We start from the raw sequence: 25,172 nt of genomic DNA, 5'->3' as shown, positions 1-25,172 counted from the left end.
GGGAGCTGAGACTAGGGATGTAAGCATCACCTAGGAAACTTAATAAGCACAGAAAACTGCTGTTTTCTCAAACCTACAGCTCTGGCCATATTGGATCATGCACTGCATTTAGCAAGCCAGTTGGACCAGCGTAGGCCTTTCTCCTGAAGGCCTGGAGGCTTCTTTTCTACCTACACTTCCCTGTTTTCTTTTCTTTTCCTTTTTTTAATGCAAATCACAGCTTTTCTATTGTTTGGTCAATTCCTTAAGGCTACTGTCATCTATTTCATGGAATTTCTTACATATACTATTTCCGTCTGTGTTAACATTAAAAGTAGATTCCATAGCACTTTCTCAGTTTCAAGGTTTTGCTACAAATTACTAAGGAGAAAAATCAAGAGCTTTAAAAAATAACAAATATGATGGCCTTCCAAATATCTCAAGATCTCCCATAGCAACTGGTCTGCCATTCTTTCTTTTTTTTTAACCTACTCAAAGAAATTAACCGGAAGAGTTTTCTGTTTTATTCTCATGTCACATAGAAGGGTCAGCTGCCCCTCTGAACTCTCTTGCCCCATAAATAGGATTGCAAAATAAGAAAAAGAAAAGCAGCCCCTGACAGCCCACCCTTGGCCTGGTTCTTTGAGATGGGCCTTGGTGTTGCAGCAAACTGTTGATTCTCCTGTTGAACATAAACATTTTCACAGAACATCAATATCAGACACAGCCACTTAGGGACCATAATGGTTCAAGATAAAAACAAGATTGTGCCTGAACACAGACAAAACATAAATGTTATCTCAGCTAAAAGAATGACCAACATTCCCCTATCTTGATTCATCTGAGTGAAAGCTGTTTCTAACCAATTATAACTCCAGTTTATTACAGTTTTCGCTTTGTTAGATAAGAATTATTAAGATACCCAATCATAAAATTAGCCCAGATTCCTGACAGAGCTTGAACTGGAACAAAACTCCATTTCCTTGGACCGTCCCCAAATTATCCTAACCAAAGCCCTAACCCTATGATACGTCCCTTGTACCCTCGTTCTAAACTGCCTCTTGGATCCCCAAAGTCTTGTTTTCAATCTCTGCCACAAGTAATAAGCCCAACTTGTTTGGTGCAGATGTGTGACTGGTGGTCTTTGGCTGGAGGACAAGGATAAGAAAGAGAAAATGGGAGCAAGATTGTAGGGTTCCTGTTACCCATTCTAAGGATTTAGCTTTTCCTCTGAGTGAGATGGGATGCCACTGGAGGATTTTTTTTTTTTTTACTTTCAAAATTTTATATTTTAAAAAAGGTTGTAATAGTTTTCAACTCACTGAAACAGTGCAAGAACTATACAGAGCACTTACACTTCATTCAGATTCACAAATGATTATCAGTTTGCCCATTTGTTCTATATATAATCTTAACTTTCTTCTGAATCATTTCAGGGTAGATTGTAGATACCTTCATGTCCTTTTACTTCTAAAAATTCAAAGTCTGTTTCCTAAAATAGAGGACATTCACTTATATGTCTAATGATCAAATCAGAAAATTTAACACTGACGCAATGTTATTATTCCATTTAGAGGCCTCATTTTAACTTTACTAATTGCCCCCAAAATGTTTTTATGTAATATTTTTTAACCTGGTTCAGGATCAAATTGAGGATTATGTACTACATTTAGTTTTTATATTTTTTTAGTTTTTTTTTTTTTTTTTTTAATTTATATTACTCAGACTTTGTCTTTTTTTTTTACAGTGACATATTTAAAAAATATAGGCCTTTTATTTTGTGGAATACTTCAATTTGTGTTTGTTAGTTTCTCCTCATAATTAGATTTAGTCTATGCATTTTTGGGAAAAAAACTTCATACTAATATCACTATTTCTGAAAATCAGTTGATCATATGTTTGTGAGTCTATTTATAAGCTCTGTCCCCTGACACACTGATCAGTCTGTTTACACATGTCAGTTCCACACCATGTTAATTACTATCCTTTATATTATGTATTAAAATTAATTACCATAAGTCTGCCAAATATTAAGCTAATCTAGATATTTTGCCTTTCCAAATACAGTTTAGGATTATTTTGTTAATTTTTACTAAATGCTGTTGAAATTTTGATTGAAATTTTATTTTGGTTATAGATAAAATTGAGTTCTGAATAATATGGAGATTTATGATCATAAACCTGAGCCTCTTTTCATTTTAATATGTTTTTATTGATTTCAGAGAGAGGAAGGGAGAGGGAGAGGGAGATAGAAACATGGATTGGCGGCCTCCTGTGGGCGCCCTACTGGGGATCAAGCCTGCAACCTGGGCACGTGCCCTGAACGGGAATTGAACCATCTACCTCCCAAAGGGAAGGCGCTCAATCAACTGAGCCGCACCGGCTTTTTAACCAATGTTTTATAATTATCAGTGTAAAGATCATGCATGTATCGTGTTAAATTTATCCCTAGAATTTCATGTTTGGGGATGCTATTTTGAAGGATTTTTTAAAATTTTCTGATTCCAGTTGTTTATTTCTAGAGTTCAGAAATGTAATTTATTTTATTATGTTGATGATAGATAATCTCACTAAACTTACTTGTTAGTAAAAATATATTTCTGTAGATTTCGTAGAATTATAGATGAACATATGGAGCCTATTTATGACAGCTGCTTTAGCTTCTGTGTCTGATAATCCCATCTTCTCTGTGGTATCTATACTTGTTTCTGTTGACTAATTTTTCTCCTGATCACACATCATATTTTCCTACTTCTTCACATGCTAATAATTTTTCATTTGATGCTAGACATTGTGAATTTTATGTTGCTGACTGCTGAATTCTGGTATATTCCTTTAAAAGCATTGAACTTGGTTCTAGAGACACTTAAGTTGCTTACAGTTTTGTCTGGTCCTTTTGATGCTTATTTTTAAGTTTTTGTTTAAAGACAGGTTTAGAACAGAAGTCAGCAATTTTTTTCTTCAGTATTTTTCTTTAAACTTAAGGGGAAATTTAATTAGTCTTCTTTTTAAAGCCATGTAGTTTAAACACAAGTTTAGTTTAAGAGGAAAATACGTTCAGAAAAAAAGAATGTGTTTAGCTTTGTGGTCCATACAGTCTTCATTGCACCCACTCCACTTACATTTCATTTATGTGATGAATCACATTTATTGACTTGCAAATATTGTACCAACCTTGCCTCCCTGGGATAAATCCCACTTGGTCATGGTGAATAATCTTTTTACTATATTGCTGGATCCGATTTGCTAATATTTTGTTGGGGGTTTGGCACTTACATTTTAGTGTGAAAGTATCCTAACCATAGATAATATGTAAACAAGTGAGCATGGCAAGTCCCAGTAAAATAAAACATTATTTAGTTACACAGGTGGTAGGCCCAATTTAGTCCTGACACTGTAGTTTGCCAGTCCATAGTCTAGAGTCGACCTCCTTCTGGACTTTCTCTGAGTCATTACTAAAGTGTCCCCTTCTGGAGACCGACTGAATGCCCTGCTCATTCAGCAAGGGCTCTTCTCGCTGGCTGGCAGAGACGAGAGATACCTGGTTCTGGGTGAACTCTGGTCATTTTTCAACTTAAAGCTCTCGGTTATTTTTCTTTTAGAAATTGTTCTTTGTCTCTCTTTATGGCTTTGCCCTATAAATATGAAAATGAGAATTCAGCCCAAGACTTTCTCTATTTAGCTCCCTCTCCGTACCACTCTGCCTTACAAATCCCAGCTGTTCCAGACTCTGTCTCCGCAGCTCGGTGCAGCCCCATTTCCTGCTGGACCGACCCTCTAGGAGAAAGTGCGTCGGCAGAAATCTGGGCCAATCATGGGTGTTTTTCCTCCTTTCTCAAAGAGATCATGGTCCTGTGCTTCCTGTTGTTCAATGATCTGAAAACACTTGTTTCATATATTTTGCCCTGGTTTCTAGTTATTTGTGGCCGGAGAAAAATATCATACCCTTTTATTCACTCTTTCTTATGGTGTATATGCTAGGAGTAAGTCTTTTCATCTGTATTTTGATGCTCAAATTTTGATTTGGCCAGAAAATTCCTTTAAAATCGGGCTCTTGATTCTGGTCATCATAATGTCTTATTTTTTTATTTTATTTTTTTTAGCACTTTCTTATCTTCTGTATCAAGAAAAAATCCTCAGGTTCATCTTGAACTCTCTTTTCCTCAGAACCAATAGGGCATTTTCCCAAAAAGACCTGGTTCTTTGTAATGGGAAAGAGTCTTTAAATATAGCAGAGTTTGAGGCAGAGGAGTGACATTCAATTTATTTTAAAATTTCACCATAGTTCTTTACTGTTTAATGGACCATACAGGACAGGAACAGGGCACAGAGAGCAGGAAAGAAAGCATTGCAATAACATCACACAAAATGATAGTGACTAACCAGTATAGTAACAGTAGAAATGATGCGATGTATTCTAACGATAGCATTGTTAATTGATAGAATTCACTGAAATATCATATATGAGTTATAAGATAAAAACATATATTGTTATTATAGCTCCTAGAGTTTGGGGCAATCCTCAGTTATAAGATGGACCTTCATCCCAATCTGGTTTGGATGTTAAGACTGATGATACCACATGCACACCAAGAGGGTTTAAAAATGTCTATTACTCACATAATATGGCTTTCTGGGAGATCAGGGTAGCACCCAGGCATGACCAAAGGTAGTTTATTTTTTGTTAATCCTCACCTGAGGATACTTTTGCATTGATTTTTTTAGAAGGGAGGGAGAGAGGGGGAGAGAGAGAGAGAGAGAGAGAAACAGTGATGTGAGAAAGACATCGATTGGTTGCCTTCTGCTCGACCCTGACCACCTGGGCTGGGGATGGAACCTGCAGCCCAGGTATGTGCCCTTAACTGGAAATTGAACCCACAGCCCTTTGGTCTGCAGGCCAATGCTCTAACTGCTGAGCCACACCAGCCAGGGCTCCAAAGGTAACTTTAGAGAGCAGGGAAAGGAACGTGGCTTAGACTTTTATGGTGGTTAAGGGGTGGACCAGGATGAGGAGTCCCGTGAACAGATGGCGGTTGTGTGGTGTGAGCCTACTGCCAACAGGAGAAGAACCTGGGCTTCTGATCAGCTTTCCCAGGTATGGAACACAGGGAGAGGAGCTATTGGCAGTCAAGTCAAACATCAAAAATGAAGTCAGACTCCCTCACAGAGCTCCTACAAGATGTTTCCATCTGTTTGTTAGTTTGTTTTCCCTGTGAGTAACTGGAGTTACAGAATTACCATTAGCAGGATGAGAAGGCTCTTCACAGAAAAAAGTTTGGAGGGGAAAATTCAGAGATTGGATATAAGGGTGTTGAGTTTCAAAGGTCTTTAAGATTTGCATTGGAGATTTGCAACTTTTATAATGTATTCTTTTGTTGAGTTGCCTGTTAAAGTATTTTTTATATATTTATATTTTATTAAATTTGTTGAGGTAACATTGATTAGTAACATTATATAAATTGCACGTACACAACTTTATAATATGACATATGACATCTGTGTGCTCTACTATGCGCTCACCACCAAAAGTCTAGTCTCCTTCCATCACCATGTATTTGATTCTCTGCCTTCTTTGTCCTCCCCTCCTCCCTTCCCCTCTGGTAGCCGCCATCCTGTTGCCTGTGTCTAGGAGTTTGTTTTTGGTCTTCTTTTGTTTGTTGCTTTTTGCTTTATATCTCACATAATTTATTTTTTACAGAACTAAACCACCCACCAAGAGGGTCACTGACTAATTTAAACAATATTTATTTTTGTAAAAATCAAAGTTGTGCACTTTCATAAGAACTTCAATATCAGAATCACTTAAAGATAGACACCCTACTCTTAGGCAACTGATTGCTTTGGACAAAACAACAAGCAGGGAAAATAATTTGGAAAGAGGTGAATAACATTAGTTGATAATATCCCTTGATATTAATTTAAAAAAAAAAAGGTGTATGTTATTTTATGGGTAGAGTGCATTATAGCAGTGAAACTTTATTAATGTAGAGGGTTTTCTATTCAAAATCAATCTTGTGTGATATTTGAATTATTGTATTTTAAAATTATGCAGCTATTTACGTTTAGAAATGTAAAACTTAATCATTCTGATATTCTAAAATATTAGCTACATTACATAATATATTGCAATCTGTAATGTGTTCACAATTAGAAACATATGCAAATTATTTTCTTGTTTGCTTTAAAAGAATTAGATTTTCGCTTGAGTTAGTCACTTTAGAGAAAAGTATTTGCAGGACCAGTTTGTTTTTACTCCCCAAACAAATTGGAATTGAAAGAATCAATACCAGTGCCAACTTGTATAGAAGTAAATGATCTAGTAATTCCTCAGGTTCTCCACAGCCCCATGAGAAATAATTCATCTGGTAGTCAATTCCCTACTTTTGTTCCTTGATGGTCTTGTATGTTGTGATAGTTGACCTGATGTCAGTACTCTTCTTTTCAAATCGATGGATTTAAAGAATAATTCCTTAGACATTAGACCTGAGTCCAAATTGCATCTCTGCTCTTGAAAAATCAGCAAGTCATTTAATATCTATGATCCTCAGCATTCTCATCTATAAGTGTGAAGGTTAATGTAAGTGATCTTCATTTCTGTGTAGCTCAAAAAATGCTTTAATGTTGTGATTTAGAGTCAAGCTCCATAATTGAAACAGTAGAGGTCTGACCCCCCACCTGCTGAAAGTGATCTGGATACCTAAGTAAAAATCATTTAAACCCACACTGCAAGAAAGGGAAATATTAGCAGTTAACCCAGACAGAAAGTTTTGTTAGAGGCATAATGAACAGTTGAATCTATTTTCAAAGCTTTGTAATGTAAAAGCCATTTAATTAGGCAATCTTGAACGCTCAGGTCAGTATCAATTTAGGGTGCCAAATGGCTAGGGGCCTTCAGAACTCCAGTCTCCTTCCCAGTGGTTTCTACAGGGCATTCTTTTACCCTCCTCCCCTTTCTGGCCTCTTAGTCATCTATTGTCTTAGGTGTGAGACTGATTCAGGACATAAAAGCTTCTAGATACGATTTTATTTTTATTGAATTTACTGGGGTGACATTGGTTAATAAAATTATATAGGATTCAGGTATATAATTCTATAATACATCAACTGTATAGTGTATTGTGTGTTCGCCACCCCAAGTCAAGTCTCCTTCCATCACCATTTATCTCCCCTATACACTCTTCCACCTACTCTCACCCCTAGTCCCCAATCCCCTCTGGTAATCACAATGCTATTGTCTGTGTCTATGAGGGTGCTTTTATTGTAGTTGGTTTTTTTGTTTTGTTTTGTTTTGTTTTTGCTTAATCCCTTCATCTTTTTCTCCCAGCCCCACAACTACCCCTCTTCTGACAGCTGTCAGTCTGTTTCTATTTTGTTTGTTAGTTTAGTTTGTTCATTAAATCCCGCATATGAATGAAACCACATAGTATTTGTCTTTCTCTGACTGGCTTATTTCACTTAGCGTAATACTCTCCAGGTCCATCCATGCTGCTGCAGAGGGTAAAGTTTCCTTTTTGTTTTTGGTATGGCTGGGTAGTAGTGCATTGTGTACATGTACCACAGCTTCTTTATTCACTCATCTACTGATGGATACTTGGGCTGCTTCCAAATATTGGCTATTGTAAATAATGCTGCAATGAATATGGGGGTACATATATTCTTTTGACCTAGTGTATTGGGTTTCTTTGGATATATTACCAGAAGTGGGATCTCTGGGTCATATGGTGGTCCCGTTTTTAATTTTTTGAGGTAACTCCATACCGCTTCCCTCAGTGGCTACACCAATCTGCATTTGCACAAACAGTGCACAAGGGTTCCCTTTTCTCCACCTCCTCGCCAATACTTGTTGTTTATTGCTTTATTTATGATAGGCATTCTGACAAGTGTGATGTGAAACCTCTTTGTGGTTTTAATTTTGCATCTCTCTGATGATAAGTGACAGTGAGCATTTTTTTCATATTTCTATTGGCCATCTGTATGTCCTCTTTGGAGATGTGTCTATTCAGGCCCCTTGCCCATTTTTTAAATTGGATTGTTTGTTTTTTTCGTAGATAAGAGTTTCCAGCTCCCAAAACACCTTTAGAAAAATCCCTGAATAACCTCCTACCTCTAACCCACACAATCCTCAACCACCAGGCAACTTGCCTCAGGCCATGGGAGCTGTCATCTAGAAGTGTAATTATCTAGGTGTGGGATTATCAGCTCTTCTACCAGGCAGAGGGGGAAGATGGACAGGAAGAAAATTTCTGATACTATGGTGCCACAGATCAAATGTGAAGCTAGTATCCCAACTTGGATCTCCAAGAAAGTTTTCTTACTGAAATATTGTTACCCGTGGTTCTACTGTAATATTGGAGCAGGATAATAATAATTCCTTCAGTGTGCATATTGAATTGCTTTATAATTCCCAAAGCACTTTATTTCACTTATTCATTTATTTGACTAATATTTGCTCATTGCCTACTAAGGGCCAGGCACTTTAGTAGACACAGGTGATATAAAGAGTCCTTTTAATTAAATTCTCCATGCTTATTATTATTTTTTCTCTTTTTAAATAGGAAAACTAAAAGCTCATCAAGTCATATAACTGATAAATATCAGCATTATAGTTCAAATTCAGGTCTTCAAAAGTATTGCTCTTAATCTTAAGCTTTGTGAAAAAATCTTTATGGTCGACCTTGCTTTATAAGTGAATTGCTTCTAAAATTCCAAACAATTGATACTCGGCTGGTGTGACTCAGTAGATTGAGTGTCATCCCAGGGACTGAGAGGTCCCAGTTTGATGGTTTGATTCCCGGTCAGGGCACATGCCCTGGTTGCAGGCTCAATCCCCAGTAGGGGGCATGCAAGACACAGCCAGTCAATGTTTCTCTCTCTCTCTCTAAAAAAATCAATAAAAACATATTTTATAAAATAAAATTCCAAACAATTGGCAAATAAATATGCATTGTGGTGGAAAATCTATTGGATAGTTTGATGTTACTTGTATATTCTTGCCCCTGCTTTGAGGAAATATCTTAGATATGGTTGGCTTCTGATAAATAATGGAGTGCATGGATGCTAATGCAATGTACTTCCACATGCCCCATGATGCATAAGCTCTTAGTCCCTAAAGATGTTATTTCAGGACTGGAAGGTGGAAAGCCTCACTTTGGCTTTTAGATCTAATTTACATCCTTGAACACAGCTTATCGGAAATGCTATATTTGAGGAGACTTGATATACTTTTCTAGGTCAATAAAATACTATTACTTTTTCTTCTTTTATTTCATTTGATCCTTGTGAGTGATCTATAGGCCAGAACCCTGGGGAGAATTAGGACATAGAGATAGGGGTCCGATAACTCAAACGCCTAAGAACGTCTTTCTTTCTATATTTAAGTGAATCTACTTTTACAACCTTTTAACTTCACTAATGTGCCAGAACTGTTTCCTCATCCTTTTTGTTTTGTTTTTTTTTCTGTTTTTTAGGTTACTGCCCACATGGCTATCAGGAATGTCACAATGGCAAATGTTATAAACCAGAGCAAAGCTGTAATTTTGTGGATGACTGTGGAGATTCCACTGATGAAAATGAGTGTGGGAGCTCCTGTACTTTTGAAAAAGGCTGGTGTGGCTGGCAAAACTCCCTGGCTGAAAACTTTGATTGGGTTTTGGGGGTTGGCTCTCATCAAAGCCTAAGACCTCCCAAAGACCACACACTTGGGAATGAACATGGTAGGTTGTCAGGCTGTTGCAGTTACTCTAATCATATTCACAGTGAGCATCAGCTTATCTTCCCTGACAGCGACTGGACAGCTGGAGAGACCGCCGTGGTAAGTCCAACATTTAATGAATGCATTTGTCTCCTAGGACTGCCGTAACAACTGGATAGTATAAATAACAAAATGTGTTGTGTCACAGTTCGGGAGGCTACAATTCTGCAGTTAGGTGTCAGAGGGACTGGGTTTGAGGGCTCTGAGGGAGAATCATCTGTTCCATGCCTCTCTCCTAGCCTCTGGTAACCTCACACTTCTCAGCTTCCAGTGCTGTCTTCCCAGTGTCTGTGCGTAGGATTCCCTCTGTGCACGTCTGCCTTTGTGTCCAGATGCCCCCCTTTTATTAGGACACCGTCATTGAATTAGGGCCCACTTTAATGACCTCGTTTTAACTTGATCATTGACAAAGACCCTATTTCCAAATACAGTCACATTTATAGGCACTGGAGATTGGGACTTGAATGTCTGTTAGGGAACACAATTCAACCCATAACAGTGAGTAATCAAAATCTAATCTTATGCTGATGGTTGTAGACTGATGATAATATATGCTGTCATAAAGTGCATTTCCTAAGGGACACACCCTGAATTCTGCCACTTATTTGATCTTCAGATTCTCAAAAGTCTCATCTCTCAAATGGCAACAGTAAAATTTGCCCCGTGTGCCAAATCGGATGTGGAGATCAAAGGAGATGAGGTGTGAAGCTGTAAGGGGCTGTGCAGACGTCTCTGGGAGACACTGTGTGGGAAAGGTGTTGGGGATTGCTCATTTTTGCAGTGAGGAATGGAGGCTAAGTCTCAGACTTACTGGTGAAGGGACATAGAGCATTAGCAGAATAAAGAAGGGGCCCTGAATTTTGTGTGCTACCGAGTAGAAAAACAATATCTAAATATTGAAACGCCACAGGCCTGTGAAAAAACAAGGCTCTCCAAGACAGCCTGACCAAGCCAGAAAAAGGAAGGGCTGAGTTCCACCCAGACGCTCAGCTCTACATACATAAAAATGTTTCATATATTTAGATACCTAAGTGTAAAACTCAATGTTTCCTGTTGTGTTGCCCATTAAAATTCTCAGTGTTTTATGTATGAACTCTACTGATGACTGAATTTTTGAAAGCTCCCTTTTTAATATTTCATAGGTAAATTTTGCATTGTTTTATAATAAATGGATAGTTTGGGGGTCCATTAAATTATTGCTGTAACTATCTTGTTGATTCTGTGGCACACATTTTCTGTCAGATGAGTTCATCTGCATACTGTGAAGTACTTTGCTGAGAGCACTCAGTTGGAAATTGTTCTGTCAGTGAGTTAGAGGCAAGGCTCTTAGATTTCCCTGTTGTTTGACAGCTCAGATCATATGAAATATAATGAAGAACTTTAGCCATCCATTCATCTATGGACACCTAGGTTGCTTCCATATCTTGGCTATTGTAAATAATGCTGCAATGAGCATAGGGGTGAATATATCTTTTCGAATGACCAGTTTCCATTTCTTTAGGTAAACACCCAGGACTGTAATTGCTGGATCATATGGCCATCCTATTTTTAATTTTTTGAGGAACCTCCATGCTGTTTTCCACAGTGGCTGCACCAATTTACACTCCCACAAACATCCCCTCCAACACTTGTTATTTCTTGTTTTTTTGATAATAGTCTGATAGGTGGGAGGTGATATCTCGCTGTGGTTTACTTGCATTTCCCTGATGATTAGTGATGTTGAGCATCTTTTCATGTGTCTATTGGCCATCCAGATGCCAATTGTATTTTAATTTTAAAACAACTCAAAGATGGAAAAGCTAAAATAATTCCCTCAGTGTTGTTTTCATCCTATCTAAATCCTGCCCTCGTTCCCAGGGCACTTCTTGTACCTGGAGGCTACCCCAGTGGGCCTTCGGGGTGAAGAGGCACACCTCAAGAGTGCTGTGTGGCAAGAATCCAGTGCCGCCTGTACCCTGAGCTTCTGGTATTTCTTATCTGCTAAAGCCACGGGCTCCATTCAGATTCTCATTAAGGTAAGATCTTTGCCCATGATGTCTCTGTTCAGTGTAGTCGTGTAGTCTCCTATAAGTAGCACATGGCCAGAGAGGTTTTAATTACAGCTCTGTTTGAACAGGACCAGAGGAAGAGTCCTTTAGCTGCTGCTTGTGGTTCAGATGCTCCATGGAACTCAGGGAGCTAGGCCTGGGAACCAGCTCTGAGCTCAGCATCATCCTCTATGATTATGGTTGAATCCCCAAGACAATTTTTATGTCATCAGTCGGTCTAAGACAGATGCATTTCTTCTTTCTACTTAGATATTTCCTTCCCTTTCCTTCTTAGTAAAATAAAGTAGAATATTTATACATTTGAAAGAAGAATGACTGTCCATTTTAACTCACATGTGAGGGATCGTTAAGGGAACTGATGTTAGACATTGTGGTTCTAAGCACACCATGCAAAGTACTGCACTGCTCAGGAGAATGAACAAGGTATGATTACATTGAACTGCTTATTAACTGTGACACCGTAATGCATTTTCTTACTGAGGATTAATTGGATGTTTCTGTCAAGGCTTTAATTTAGTATAATAAAGTGACAGTGTTCAGAGAGCAAAATAACAGGGTATACATTAATATTAATGAGACTTGGTTCATATACCTTTACTCTTTGGCAAGTTAAAACAGCAGCAAAAAGGAGATGAGTGTGTGTGTGTGTGTGTTCATTTCAAGAATCTCGTTAGAATTTCAAGCAAGCTGATGTTAAAGTCATGCTCTGGAGGCCACTGCTGTTTTATTGCACGCGAGCGTCAGTGAAGTGCCCTAGCACTGGTGGGACATGCCCCACCAGAATACCAGGGCTCACATGTCTGCATAGCCCGCGTTTTATCTGCAACCTGAGTTAACTTTGTAATTTAGGACTCTGTTATATAATGCAGAAAAGCCAGCCTAATGAAATGCATGCAGAAAATATTACAGTGATTTATTTTTATATTTAAATTAGGAGACTTGCTAAAATATGATGCTCTCAGTTCTCACAGGAGTGTTTTGCTCGTATCTGCTGAGTGTGATACTTACGTGATGTGTACCATGTGAAGGGTTTGCTTCGGCTCTGCACACTTGGCTTTTATTATTTGTTTCACTCATGTTTACATTTCAGCTCTCTTACATTTTAGAAACACACTTTATATTACTTTAAAATGTACAATTAAAGTATTTTGAGATACATCCTCCTAGGAGTCATGTTGAACTCCTATAGTTTCTCCAGTTGATTCCTATGGATGTTTAACCACATTTTTAAAAACCTGTCTTCCTACCATATTAAAAACATTATTTAAGAAATATATGTCTAGCCTGGCCGACGTGACTCAGTGGTTGAGCGTCGATCCATGCACCAAGAGGTTGCCGGTTTGACTCCTGGTCAGGGCACATGCCCATGTTGGTGGGCCCGATCCCCAGTGGGAGCATACAGGAGGCAACCAGTCGATGTTCTCTCTCATCGATGTTTCTATCTCTCTCCCTTTCCCGTCCTCTCTCTCTAAAAATCAATAAAGAAAAAAAAAGAAATATATGTCTATTCTTATTTAGTGATATTAATTATAAAAGAGAGGAGTTTTTCATAACATGTATTGTTTTTTCTCATGCGTTTTGGCATAACCATTCTGTTTCGCTATTTAATATGATACATATATTTTATCATCATTACAAAGTACTTCTTAGGCTGCTCTCTTTGTGGAACCAGGCTGGATTTTACCCTGCTCATTCGTTTGAAAGCCACCCAGCCAGATGGCAAACATAAGAGCAGGGAATTTGCCTTTAATTTTCTCTTTCTTTACTTCTCATCTTTTCAACTGAGTGCCCCTCACTGTTCCAGAAGTTTCTTCTGCTCACTGGCTATTCATTTTTATGTATTCTAGTTCAACAGATAGATTGTAAAATCCTGGGGGCAAGGCCTTGAGTTTTAATCTCCATGTCCCCCTCCCCAGCTCTTCAGAGAAGGAACTGATGGGTGAAGGCACCGCAGGACGAGCGTGGCACCTCCTAGAGCAGGACACCAGGGCCAGGGCAGTCCTGGTCTGGGACAAAGGGATGGCTGCAGGCATTATATGCACAACATTCAAGTCGGATCTCAGAATGTGTAATCACAATCTGAAATGCAGACATGCAATCAGATGCAGGAGTCACATAACCATTGATCGATGCTTTAATAATAACATAATTTTAAAGGTATCGTGGCGTACAACCACAGTAATACACAATAATAGGTATATTTATTGAAAACTAATCATATACCATTTATCAAACATCAACATATACTATTTCGAGTAATTCTTAGCACAACCCTGTGAGTTAAATAATGCAAGTCCATGTCACTACAGCAGGGGATAAAGGAGTCTCATGGAAATAATATAACCGTCCTGTGGCTACCTAGCCAGTCAGGGACAGACTGGAGTTCAAATTCAGGTATATTTACATCAAAATGTATGTGTTCACCCCTCACCAGTCCCGAGTGTCCCTCGCTGATAATAGTGAGTGTTCCACTCACATAATGAGATGGAGATCTTATTTTATTGTGATCCACATTCATTGCATAGTATCATTTTCTTTTTTAGGAAGAAAATGGGTAATAGATCTTAGAATGGATATGTGTGATTCTTGAACTATTCTTGTAATAAAGGAGTGAATTCAGGGAAACCCCGACAAAGAAAATCTATTACTTTAGGAACTATTCAGTAAAGAGCCATGCTGTTTTACTATATACTTTATACTTCTATATTTCTTTCTTTCAGTGGCATGACAACCACTTTTCACTAAACAGGTGTAATGAAGACAAATGGAACCTTTGTGTCTTAAAGTGAGGAGGGAATTACAAGATAATAGAAGGAGTAATTGTTGAGAAATTAACCTTAATAATTTTTTCCTTTGAAATTTGCTTTAGTTATAAATGTGAAAAAACAAAAAACAAAGGTGAAATGAAGTAGCTAAACTTTTTCAAGAGAAATAACAACTTGAAAAAATATAAATAGGCCTGGCCAATGTGGCTCAGTGGTTGAGCATTGACCCATACACCAAGAGGTCGCTGGTTCCATTCCCGGTGGGCCCAATGCCCAGTGTGGGGGCATGCAGGAGGCGGCCAATGGATGCTCTCTCCCATCGATGTTTCTATTTCTCGCTCTCTCTCCCCCGCTTCTTCACTCTCAAAAATCAATAAAAGAAAAAAAGTTAAAAAATATATATAGTTTTATTATGCGATTAAAGAGTTTCTCATGTAGAAGGATCATTACCTAACACTCGCTGTTGGACTAAGCCACTTTGAGAGTGGGATTTCGTTCATGGGAACTGGCTGTGATCACAGCCTTCCTCACTGAAGACTCAGATGAGCTAAGTAGGAAGTCGAAGGTTATAAGCGACTACATGAGCTAGAAGTCGAACTTAGGTATTATAAAAATTAAGATTAGAATATTAATATGTTTGGCTTCCTTCTATGGAGAAAGATTGGATGTTGATAATCTAAATTAAAATCCACAGGCCATGACTTTTTCTGAATTCAGTAATAATTCATTTTTAAAATAGTATACTTATTCTTGATAACATTGATCATTTTCACCTACCTTTTAACTCATTTGCATTCAGTATTAAATTTCTCATTAAAGTTAAATGCATTGCTTTTCAGATCATCTAAGAGTTAAAACAAAAAATTAAGCAAGTTCTCAAGAGAAGAGTAAGAGTTCTATAACATAAAAATGAACTTGTTTTTAATAAATATATTTAATTTTACTTTTATTTCCACTCACTTGTTTTCTGATGGGGTTAATTAATGAGGAGTAGCACTTATATTTTAATACACGAAAAAGAATTTGGGGAGAATATTTTAATTTACCTGTGTCTGACAATTTGTTGTCATGGGTAAAAGTCTGTTTACTCATCAAGAAACAAAACCCCTTTGCATCTTTCCAGGTAGCTGTTTGAAGAAAATACAGGAACACCTGCTACTTGAAGAGCACTATTGTGTTTTGGAACTACTCCATCTGTAATAAACTGTTATTTTAATCAAGATGACTGTATGCTGTAGGGAATCTGAATCACTTTGACTGAAGGCATTTAGGGCTATCCATTATACCATCATGATAGAAAACATAATATAGTCAAGCCAGAAGTGGAGGAAAATAATGTGTTTCAGGAGAGCCCTCCTGATTATAGCAGCCTAGTTATGCAGAAAGATCATAATTAAATTAGTTCATTGCTTTATCTTGCTTAGTGATTCAGAGAATTTTAGAGCTTGTGGGGTCCTTGAAATACTTTTAATCTAAGCTATTCATTTTATGGATGAAGGAACTAAGAATATGAGGTTATATTTCTTGCCTCGCTCACAGGGTATTTTAAGAAAAAAGTTAGGATATGAATCCAATTCTTCTGACTTCTAATTTAGAGCTCTTCTACTTGACTTCTTGGAAATTCTGTGTAAAGATCATATTGAATATGAAAATACCAATTTTGTTCAATAGGTAGTAGAAAATGTCAAATCAACAAGCAAAAGGCCAGATTCCTTTGCCTACTTTGCAGACTAAGTCTCCTTTTACTCTTAGAAGTGAGCATTTTCCATCCTGCCCAACCTGCCACACCCTTTCCCTGGCACACAGGCTCCCCACATCCTGATCTGAGGCTCACAGCTACGGTAGCTGCTGGCACGACCTGTGCCGAGTATTAGAGTATGTCTGACAGATTCCTGATTGGAGCATGCTTTGATCTCTTCAACCTTCTGAATATCTGATGCTATTTCACTCACGTTGCTGGCATTTTATTCATTGTTTCAGAGGAAAGGGTGTAGAAAGTATGAGAGAGAGGATACCTAGAATCTATATTTCTATATAATCTGGAAAATTGCTTTTTTAGACTGTCACATGGATTTTGGACTGTAAATCAATCAAGCTAAACTTTGTTAGTTTTATTTTTTTGGTATCAGAGTTTTATTTGTTTTCAGAATTGTTTCAGCACTTTAACGATCATTCTGCATAGTCTAAGCTTTATTGCATTACTGACTTCGACCAAATCAAGGGAGAAAAGTTGATCTTTACATTTCAAGCTGGAACCATGCAGACATCAACATGCTCAGAGATGTATGAAACTAGCCACCACCAGACCACACAATGCCCTGATTTACATTTAATAAATGTTTGTTTTTATCACCCCGGGTTACATGGAAATACTGGTCCCAGGCATATTTTCAACTAAGTAAGATCTTTTTAAAACGTCTCTCTCCTGTCCCACACCCCGTACCTCTCTCAGGTGCCTGCCTGCCACCCCCCAGGGCCCCAGTGCAGCTGGTGCCCCAGAGCCTCTGTCCCAGAGGAAAGCTTTCTTCAGGTGCTTCCCCTTGGGTGAGTTGGTCCCAGGAATTCTGCTTTGCAAGAGACGCATATGGTCAGCACTCAGAACACGGTCCTCATGCTGTAGCTGCTACCGCACATCTCGGCAGATTCCCACTCCTGCTGGTCTTGTAACTCCCAGTGGCTGCTGACCCTTTCTTATACAATGTGCTAAGTGTTGTACGTATATTAACTCATTTAATCGGTAAAGGGAATGTGTGAGGTAGATACTTTTTCCTCATTTTACAGACGAGGAAAGAGAGACCCAGGTGTCATAAACAGTAAGGGATATAATCAGGATTGAAAGCCAAGTCTAACTTCAAAATCCACACGCTTAACCATTACTTCTAACTCCTTCCTCAACTGCTGTTGAGATTTAAACCATTAGCAGGGGGCAGAGATAGTACTGTCCATCAAAGTTTTCAGTGGCTCTAAAGTCATACAAGCTAGAGATTTCCATCTCTACATAATAATAATCCCATCCAGTTCCACACACGTGTGAGAGAGGGGGCATGATTATGTTCAACAACTTCTGCTGTCTTATTCATTTTTCTAACTGAACTTGGCAATATCTATTGACTGTGATTACATTGATCTAGATGACTCTCCCTGACGTCTAATACAATTCAAAAATTTCAAAATAATATTTAATAGCTGCATTTTTATGTTGGTGAGGAAAGACTAAATTAAAGACAATGTATTTGATTTTTGTAAGAACAAAACTAGCTAGATGAGTCTCCTACTTAATCATATCAATTATTTTTCAAGCATGAAATCTTTAAAACTATTGCAAGCATCTATCCTTTCAGAATCTTCCTCTTATATTCTCAAACCTGGTCAATAACAATTTTTCCCTCTTTGAAAATTGAGACATTCTAAATCAAAAGTTGAGTTCTTCAAGCTCTGGGGTTTATCCTGTGTGTGGAGGGGGGGGGGCATCACAAACTTCTGGTCTGATGAATTTTAGAATTACTCCTCAGAATACTGTTATACATGTAAAAAATAAAATATTAGAATTATAAAGGAATTAAATTAATACTAATTATTATTAAAATATTTTTAAATCCAAAATTATGACTTAATAAATGTATGCTAAACGACAAGATCTAGCAAAGGATACAATAACTACTATTATTTCAAGGGAGTTATAAGATAGTCATCGAATTTTAATGTTATATCAAATACTTATTATTATTGGTAGAGAGTCACAGGTACTATTAATATCTATAGCTTTTTGCTTGTATTCACAAGTAAAGAAAATACTAAATTTTATTTGAAATTAGCAAGAATAAAGATGTATTTCATCTGTCTGTTGTGGATGGAAGAACAGGCTCTTCCATGGGATGTCGAGAAAAGCATTTCAAGGACCCACGCCCTGGAGACTGTGTTGTGGCAGTGGTTTATTGGTGATGGCTGCCCCTGCCCCTGGTCCTCCCATGTCCCGCGTCCCTCCATCCTGCTGTGGAACAGTCCGGTTTTGTCGTCAGCAGGGCCAAGGCAAAGGCCAGTGCCCAGAGCTCTGCTTCCCAGTCCTTGGGAGCCCGCACAGCCTGTTGTCAGCCGCTAGACCTGCGTGGTGGCTTGTTCCCGCGCAGAGGCAAACGGGAATGAACTGGGCAAGTGTGGTCCTGAGAGGAGAACCAGAGTGCGAGAGGGAGAGAGAGAGCTCTTTGTCGCCTCGGATTATATCCAGGAGCTTGTTCAAAAGAACCCATTAGCTTCCCAAGTTTTTGCAGGCTTCTGATGGGATCCACCTTCTGACGAATGATCCCTTTCCCGGGGTAGACTGACAGGCCTCTGTGGTCCCGCACCTCCCCCTGGGCCTTTGTGTGTGTTATTATTTTCCCCTGCTCTCCCCTCCCGCCCACACAATCCCAACCAGAACCCGCGGAACAGAGCGGGGAGGGGTGGTGTCACCCCTTGGAGGGACAATGCTGCCATTGCCTGGGGTGTGAAGCTGTAGCTTCCTGGTGAAGCAGACAGACCTCTGCTTCCCTACTGAATGTGCTCAACAATGCCTGGCTCTTCCTTCGCTTCCTTTCCCATCAGTACCAGCCAAGGATGGTAACACATCCATTTTACAGTCCTCTTGCAAACTAATATTTTGTATGTAAGGGCTTCGAAAAATGTTAATCTCATCGGGGTGTCTATCTTATATGTTTAGTGTTTATATTCATTTATTTATTAAGAAAAATCAATATGCCTTATCTGAGTAAGAAGTTTTTGCATGAATCAACTCCAGTTCTCAGTGATGGAAACATAAAGACCCTGAAGATAATACTCTCTCTGAAGCAGTTTCAGAGCAGGCTGAATGTAAATGGGTTTAGGCTCTGCCACAGCAAAGAGCTATTTCAGTGCCGGGATATGAGGCTCAAAGCCAGGTCGAGTCAGCAACTTCCAAACCGACTGCCTGAGGATTAATATACTGAGAGATTCAGGACTGTCTCTTCAAATGCTACAAGTAGTCACAGCTATTGACTTTTTATTTAATATAAGCTCTAGGATAAGAAGAGATGAAAAACAATATTGTGACTTGCCTAATTTAAGATATAGTTGGCCAGTAGCTTCACGTGGTTACTGTGAATTTGCCCACAGAAAATTCATAGGCACAGTGTTTTGTACAGAACTGCCCTACGTAGGAATCCTGAGTGCCAACTCATTTCACTTTCACTTTCACTTATTTCTGATAATGTTTGCATTTTAAGTTTCAAAGGAAGTTATCATGGCAAAAGATTATTTTTTCCTTTCATTTTAATTTTTTTCAGGGTATAGTCTGAAAAATCATAATACTCTTTGGCAGATGATAGTAACTCTATTTGAAACTTGTGAAATCTCATCAGTTAATTTTTAACACTCGCTCTGTTAATTTCCTGTGGAGTTTGTAACACATGCTTCTACCAAAAGAGGTTAGAACTGCTTATCTGTGGGCTGATTGTTCGAATTAACTCACACCCCTGACTCAGAGGCTGCTGCAAGATTGCAATCTGTTTTCACTAATTCTAGATCACAGATTTGGAGTAGAAAAAGCCCCTGTGATTCACACTCGTATGTATTATCAAATTAAATAATTAAAATCCCAATATCATTAGCAACCTTATCTCTGTTAAAGATGAGTCTATAACACATCCCTATGTGTAATCTTTGGTGAATGTTAATTCAAACAAATGTTTTAAACCTATTTTTTAACAATGAAGAAATACATTTAAATAGATATTTTCCAGCTTAGTACAACTGTCCACATCTTCTAAGAAGTCAGGAATGGTTTTTCAATCATCTGTGAAGTGTGTCCACAAAGCTCCTTGGCAGATTCCACTGTGATTCCATCTCTGTGGACAGCATTACGTGAAAGGCACAAAGAAGGAAGAGCTGGGCGATGCAGGCTACACTGTGCACTGCCTTAGGCTGTCTGTTGCTAGCTCATTTAGGACCACAACCCTCCTTTGCAAATACTGAGTTGTCAGCTCAACTCCAGCTCTTTCCACTCCTTGATTCCATTCACACATTCAAATAAACCTTCAGTGAGCTTGTACCGAATACACTGCTGCTGTCACGGAGCTGGTGAGCTTAGAGGAGACTTGAATGCTTGCAAAAGCAGCAGTGTGGCAGTCAGTCCTTCCATCAGAAACAGTCAGATCTCTCCCGTGAGAAACAGAATGTTCTTCAATATTTTACTGTGCTCTTTCCAAAATTATACTCTTTCTGAAAGGGTGACTTATAACTTCCTGTGCTGCATTCCTGAAACAGGGACCTCTGAGACTCATGGGGTGGATCCTCATTAAGGGCATTCTGTTCCCATACCACTGGGTCTTTGTTTCATGGCCCCGCCACTCTGCAAAATGACTCTCTCTCTGTAGAGTTCTATTCTCCGATGACTAGCGGGCTTTCATGATGGAGAGGATGTTCTGCCTGGTTTACTGGCCCATTTCTAGCATGAGGCACAGTGCTGAACATATAGCAGGTATTGTAACCGAATATAAAGGACAGGCAGTACATAATGAAATGCCAACCATATAGAACTATATAGAACAAACGGCTTAATATGTTAGAAATTCAAAAGCTATTAAAATATTTATGGACTGAAAGTGTTTAGAGGAAACCTGATCTTGAAATTAAGAAGAATTTGGATAAATAGAGGAAAGAAGGGAGGGAATTTCAAACAAGAGATCACAGAGAGGTAGAGAAATATAAGATATATTCAGTGGACTCTGAATTTACCACTTATCAGTTAGTAATTAAAAATATAATACTAATAAAAATAATCAGGTAAGCATTTATTTAACTCTTTATAGTTTATACCATACATTTGAATATCAGATACTGTGAAGCGAGTTTTATTAGTTAATGCAGCATTGCTTATTTTTATGGGTTTTATAATTTTCAGTTGTTTTTCATTACAACTTATCTTTAGCTTTAATTTAACTTTATAACCACATTTACTGAGTAACTTGTATTTACCTTAAATAAATTGCAATGTGTCAAATAAAAATGCAAATCATTGGTTTGCATAATGACTGGTAACAGTCTAAGCAAATCTGGAAATAATTCAAAATTGTTTATTGAAGCAAAAGAAAAACAATTAAAAAATTAGATTGTTAAAATTATATTTAATAAGCTTAACTTTTAAATTCTGCTCGATATTGGAAAAGAAATTTTAATTTAGCTGCTAGATATTCATTCAGACATTGTATACATTATTCTCTTTTCACCAATTGACACATGTTGAATAACTTGTGTAGAATTAAATTAAAAATAAAAGTTTCTTATTAATTCTCACAGCCCATAATACACAAAATCACTTAGGATCAAACATAAACAGCATTGACCAGGTAGTCAACACCAACCAATAGGCACACACTGTCCAACATTTATGATAAGATTTAAGATTAAATAATCAATTAGGAGAAAGTTTTCCAGAGTCATCTATTCTCAACATTTTATAACACTCACATTGAATACATTTTATATAATTTTAAACAACTTCACATCAATGATACTCATGTGATACAAATGAACAAAACAAAACAAGGTTAATTAAATATTGAAGAATAAGATTTTTCTCTGTAACGCTGAGATTTGAAAGGTGACAAACCATTGGGATATGTAAGATTTTACTCCCTAAGAACCAATATTTGGGCCCCATTAAAAATGCCTGTTGTGCCAGAAGGGAGTGGCATGAAGTAATCAAGGTCATGAAAAACAAGGATCTGAATCCAAGACTACTCTACCCAGCAAGGCTATCATTGAAAATAGAAGATCAAATAAAAAGCTTTCCAGACAAAAAAAGGCTAAGGGAATATATTAGCACCAAACCAGCACTGCAAGATATGCTAAAAGGACTGCTGTAATTAGTAGAAGAAATAGGAAGAAAAATAGAACCACACTAAACAAAAATGGCAATAAATAAATACATATCAATTATCACCTTAAATATGAAAGGTTTGAATGCTTTGATAAAAAGGCACAGAGTAGCTGACTGGATAAGAAAGCATGACTCACATATATGTTTACAAGAGACCCATCTCACAACAAAAGACTCACATAGGTTGAAAGTGAAGGGATGGAAAAAAAATCTTCCAAGCAAACGGAAAGAAAAAAATAGCTGGGTTAGCAATATTCATATCTGATAAAGTAGATTACAAAACGAAGGCTATACCTAGAGAAAAAGAAGGCCACTACATAATATTGAAAGGATCTATCCAACAGGAAAATATAACCTTGGTAAATATATACACACTCAATATAGAAGCACCAACATGTATAAAAAAATCGTCTGGAGGACTTCAAAGGAGAAATCAACAGCAATATAATCATAGCAGGGGACTTCAACACCCTGCTGACATCACTGGATAGATCATCTAGACAAAAATTTAACAATGAAACACAGACTCTAAATGAAGCGTTAGATTAAATGGATTTCATAGATATCTGCAGAGAATTACACCCCCAAACTGTAGAATTCATATTCTTCTCAAGTGCACATGGGACATTCTCAAAGATAGACCACATGTTAGGACACAAACTAAATCTCTACAAGTTCAAAAAGATTGAGATCATATCAAGCATCTTCTCAGATTACAATGACATGAAACTAGAAATCAATTGCAATAAGAACATGAAAAGCATTTGAAAACATGGAGGCTAAATAGCATGTTATTGAACAATAAATGGGTTACCGAGGAGATCAAGAAAGAAATTAAAAACTTCCTAAAAACCAATGAAAATGAACACTGAACGACACAAAATTTATGGGATGCAGCAAAAGCAGTTTTGAGAGGGAAATTCATAGTACTACAGGCCTACCTCAAGAAACAATAGACTATCTAACCTCAGAACTTAAAGAATTAGAAATCAAACAAAAAGAAAACTCCAGAGCAAGTTGAAGGAAGGGGTAAAGATCAGAGCAGAAATAAATGACATAGAGTCCAAAACACAATTCAAAGGATCAATCAAAGAGCTGGTTTTTCGAAAAGATAAACAAGATTGGCGGACTCTTAGCTAGACTCACCAAGAAACAAAGAGAGAGAACCCAAATACACAAAATCAGAAATGAAAGAGGAGAAATAATAACTGACACCACAGAAATACAAAGGATTGTTAACAAATATTATGAACAATTATACAGCAACAAATTCGACAATCTAAGCAAAATGGACAAATTTCTAGAAATACATAGTCTCCCAAAACTGAACTGGGAAGAGATAGAAAACTTGAACAGACCAATAACAACAACAAAAATTGAAGATGTAATCAAGGCTCTCCTAGCAAACAAAAGCCCAGCCCTGGATGGCTTCATGGGGAATTTTACTGAACATTCAAAGAAAAACTAATCCCATTTTCCTCAAACTATTTCAAAAAATTCAAGAAGAAGGAAGACTTCCAAACTTGTTTTATGAGGCCAGCATAATTCTAATTCCAAAACCAGAAAAAGACACTACAACGAAAAAAAACTGCAGGCCAATAACCCTGATGAACATAGATGCCAAAATCCTAAACAAAATATTAGCAAATTGAATCCAGCCATACATCAAAAAAATTATTCACTATGACAAAGCAAGATTTATCCCAGGGATGGAAGGCAGGTACAATATTTGCAAATCAATAAATGTGATACACCACATAAACAAAATGAAAGATAAAATCCACATGATTATATCAATAGATGCTGAAAAAGCATTTGACAATATCCAGCACCCATTTCTGATAAAAATGCTCAGCAACATGGGAATAGAGGAATCATATCTCGACATAATAAAGGCCATATGTGAAAGACCTACAGCCAACATCATACTCAATGGGCAGAAACTAAAAGCATTTCCCTTAAGAACAGGAACAAGACAAAGATGCCCACTTTTGCCACTCTTATTTAACATCATTCTGGAAGTCTTAGCCACAGCAGTCAGACAGGAAGAAAAAATAAAAGGAATCCATATTGGAAAGGAGGAAATGAAACTGTCATTATTTGCAGATGACATGATACTATACATAGAAAACCCCAAAGACTCCAGCAAAAATTTACTAGACTTCATAAATAAATTTGGAAAAGTAGCAGGATAGAACATTAATGTCAAGAAATTGATGGCATTCTTATACACTAATGAGGAACTCACAGAAAGAGAAACAAAAAAAAAAACAATCCCATTTACCATCACAGCAAAAAAAGTTAAGATACTTAGGAATAAACTTAACCAAAGAAATAAAGGATCTATTTGCAGAAAACTAGAGGTCATTGAAAGAAGAAATAGAGGAAGATATAAAAACGTGGAAGCACATACCTTGTTCATGGATTGGAAGAATTAACATCATTAAAATGTCCATATTACCCAAAGCAATCTATAGCTTCAATGTAATCCCAATCAAAATACCAATGACATATTTCCCAGAACTAGAACAAATACTTCAAAAGTTCATATGAAACCTAAAAAGACCCCGAATAGCCACAGCAATCTTGAAAAAGAAGAACAAAGTTGGAGGGATCACATTACCAGATTTCAGGTTATACTACAAAGCCACTGTAATCAAAACAGCCTGGTACTGGCACAAGAACAGGCATATAGACCAGTGGAACAGAATAGAGAACCCAAAAATGGACCCAAGGAA

General features: G+C 37.6%; 1 protein-coding gene across 1 annotated transcript in view; it reads left to right on the top strand.

Annotated features, from left to right (window-relative positions):
- MALRD1 (MAM and LDL receptor class A domain containing 1) overlaps positions 1–25,172 on the top strand; it is a 594,562-nt gene that overhangs the window by 274,670 nt on the left and 294,720 nt on the right. The window contains 2 exon segments of the mRNA XM_036270540.1: positions 9,447–9,692; positions 11,588–11,745. Of these exon segments, the coding sequence (XP_036126433.1) occupies positions 9,447–9,692; positions 11,588–11,745 (404 nt within the window).

Source organism: Molossus molossus, unplaced genomic scaffold (genome assembly GCF_014108415.1).
Source record: "Molossus molossus isolate mMolMol1 unplaced genomic scaffold, mMolMol1.p scaffold_m16_p_1, whole genome shotgun sequence".
Taxonomy (NCBI): Eukaryota; Metazoa; Chordata; class Mammalia; order Chiroptera; family Molossidae; genus Molossus; species Molossus molossus.
The sequence above is the reverse complement of the archived record's forward strand: the minus strand, read 5'-3'. Positions and strand labels throughout refer to the sequence as shown.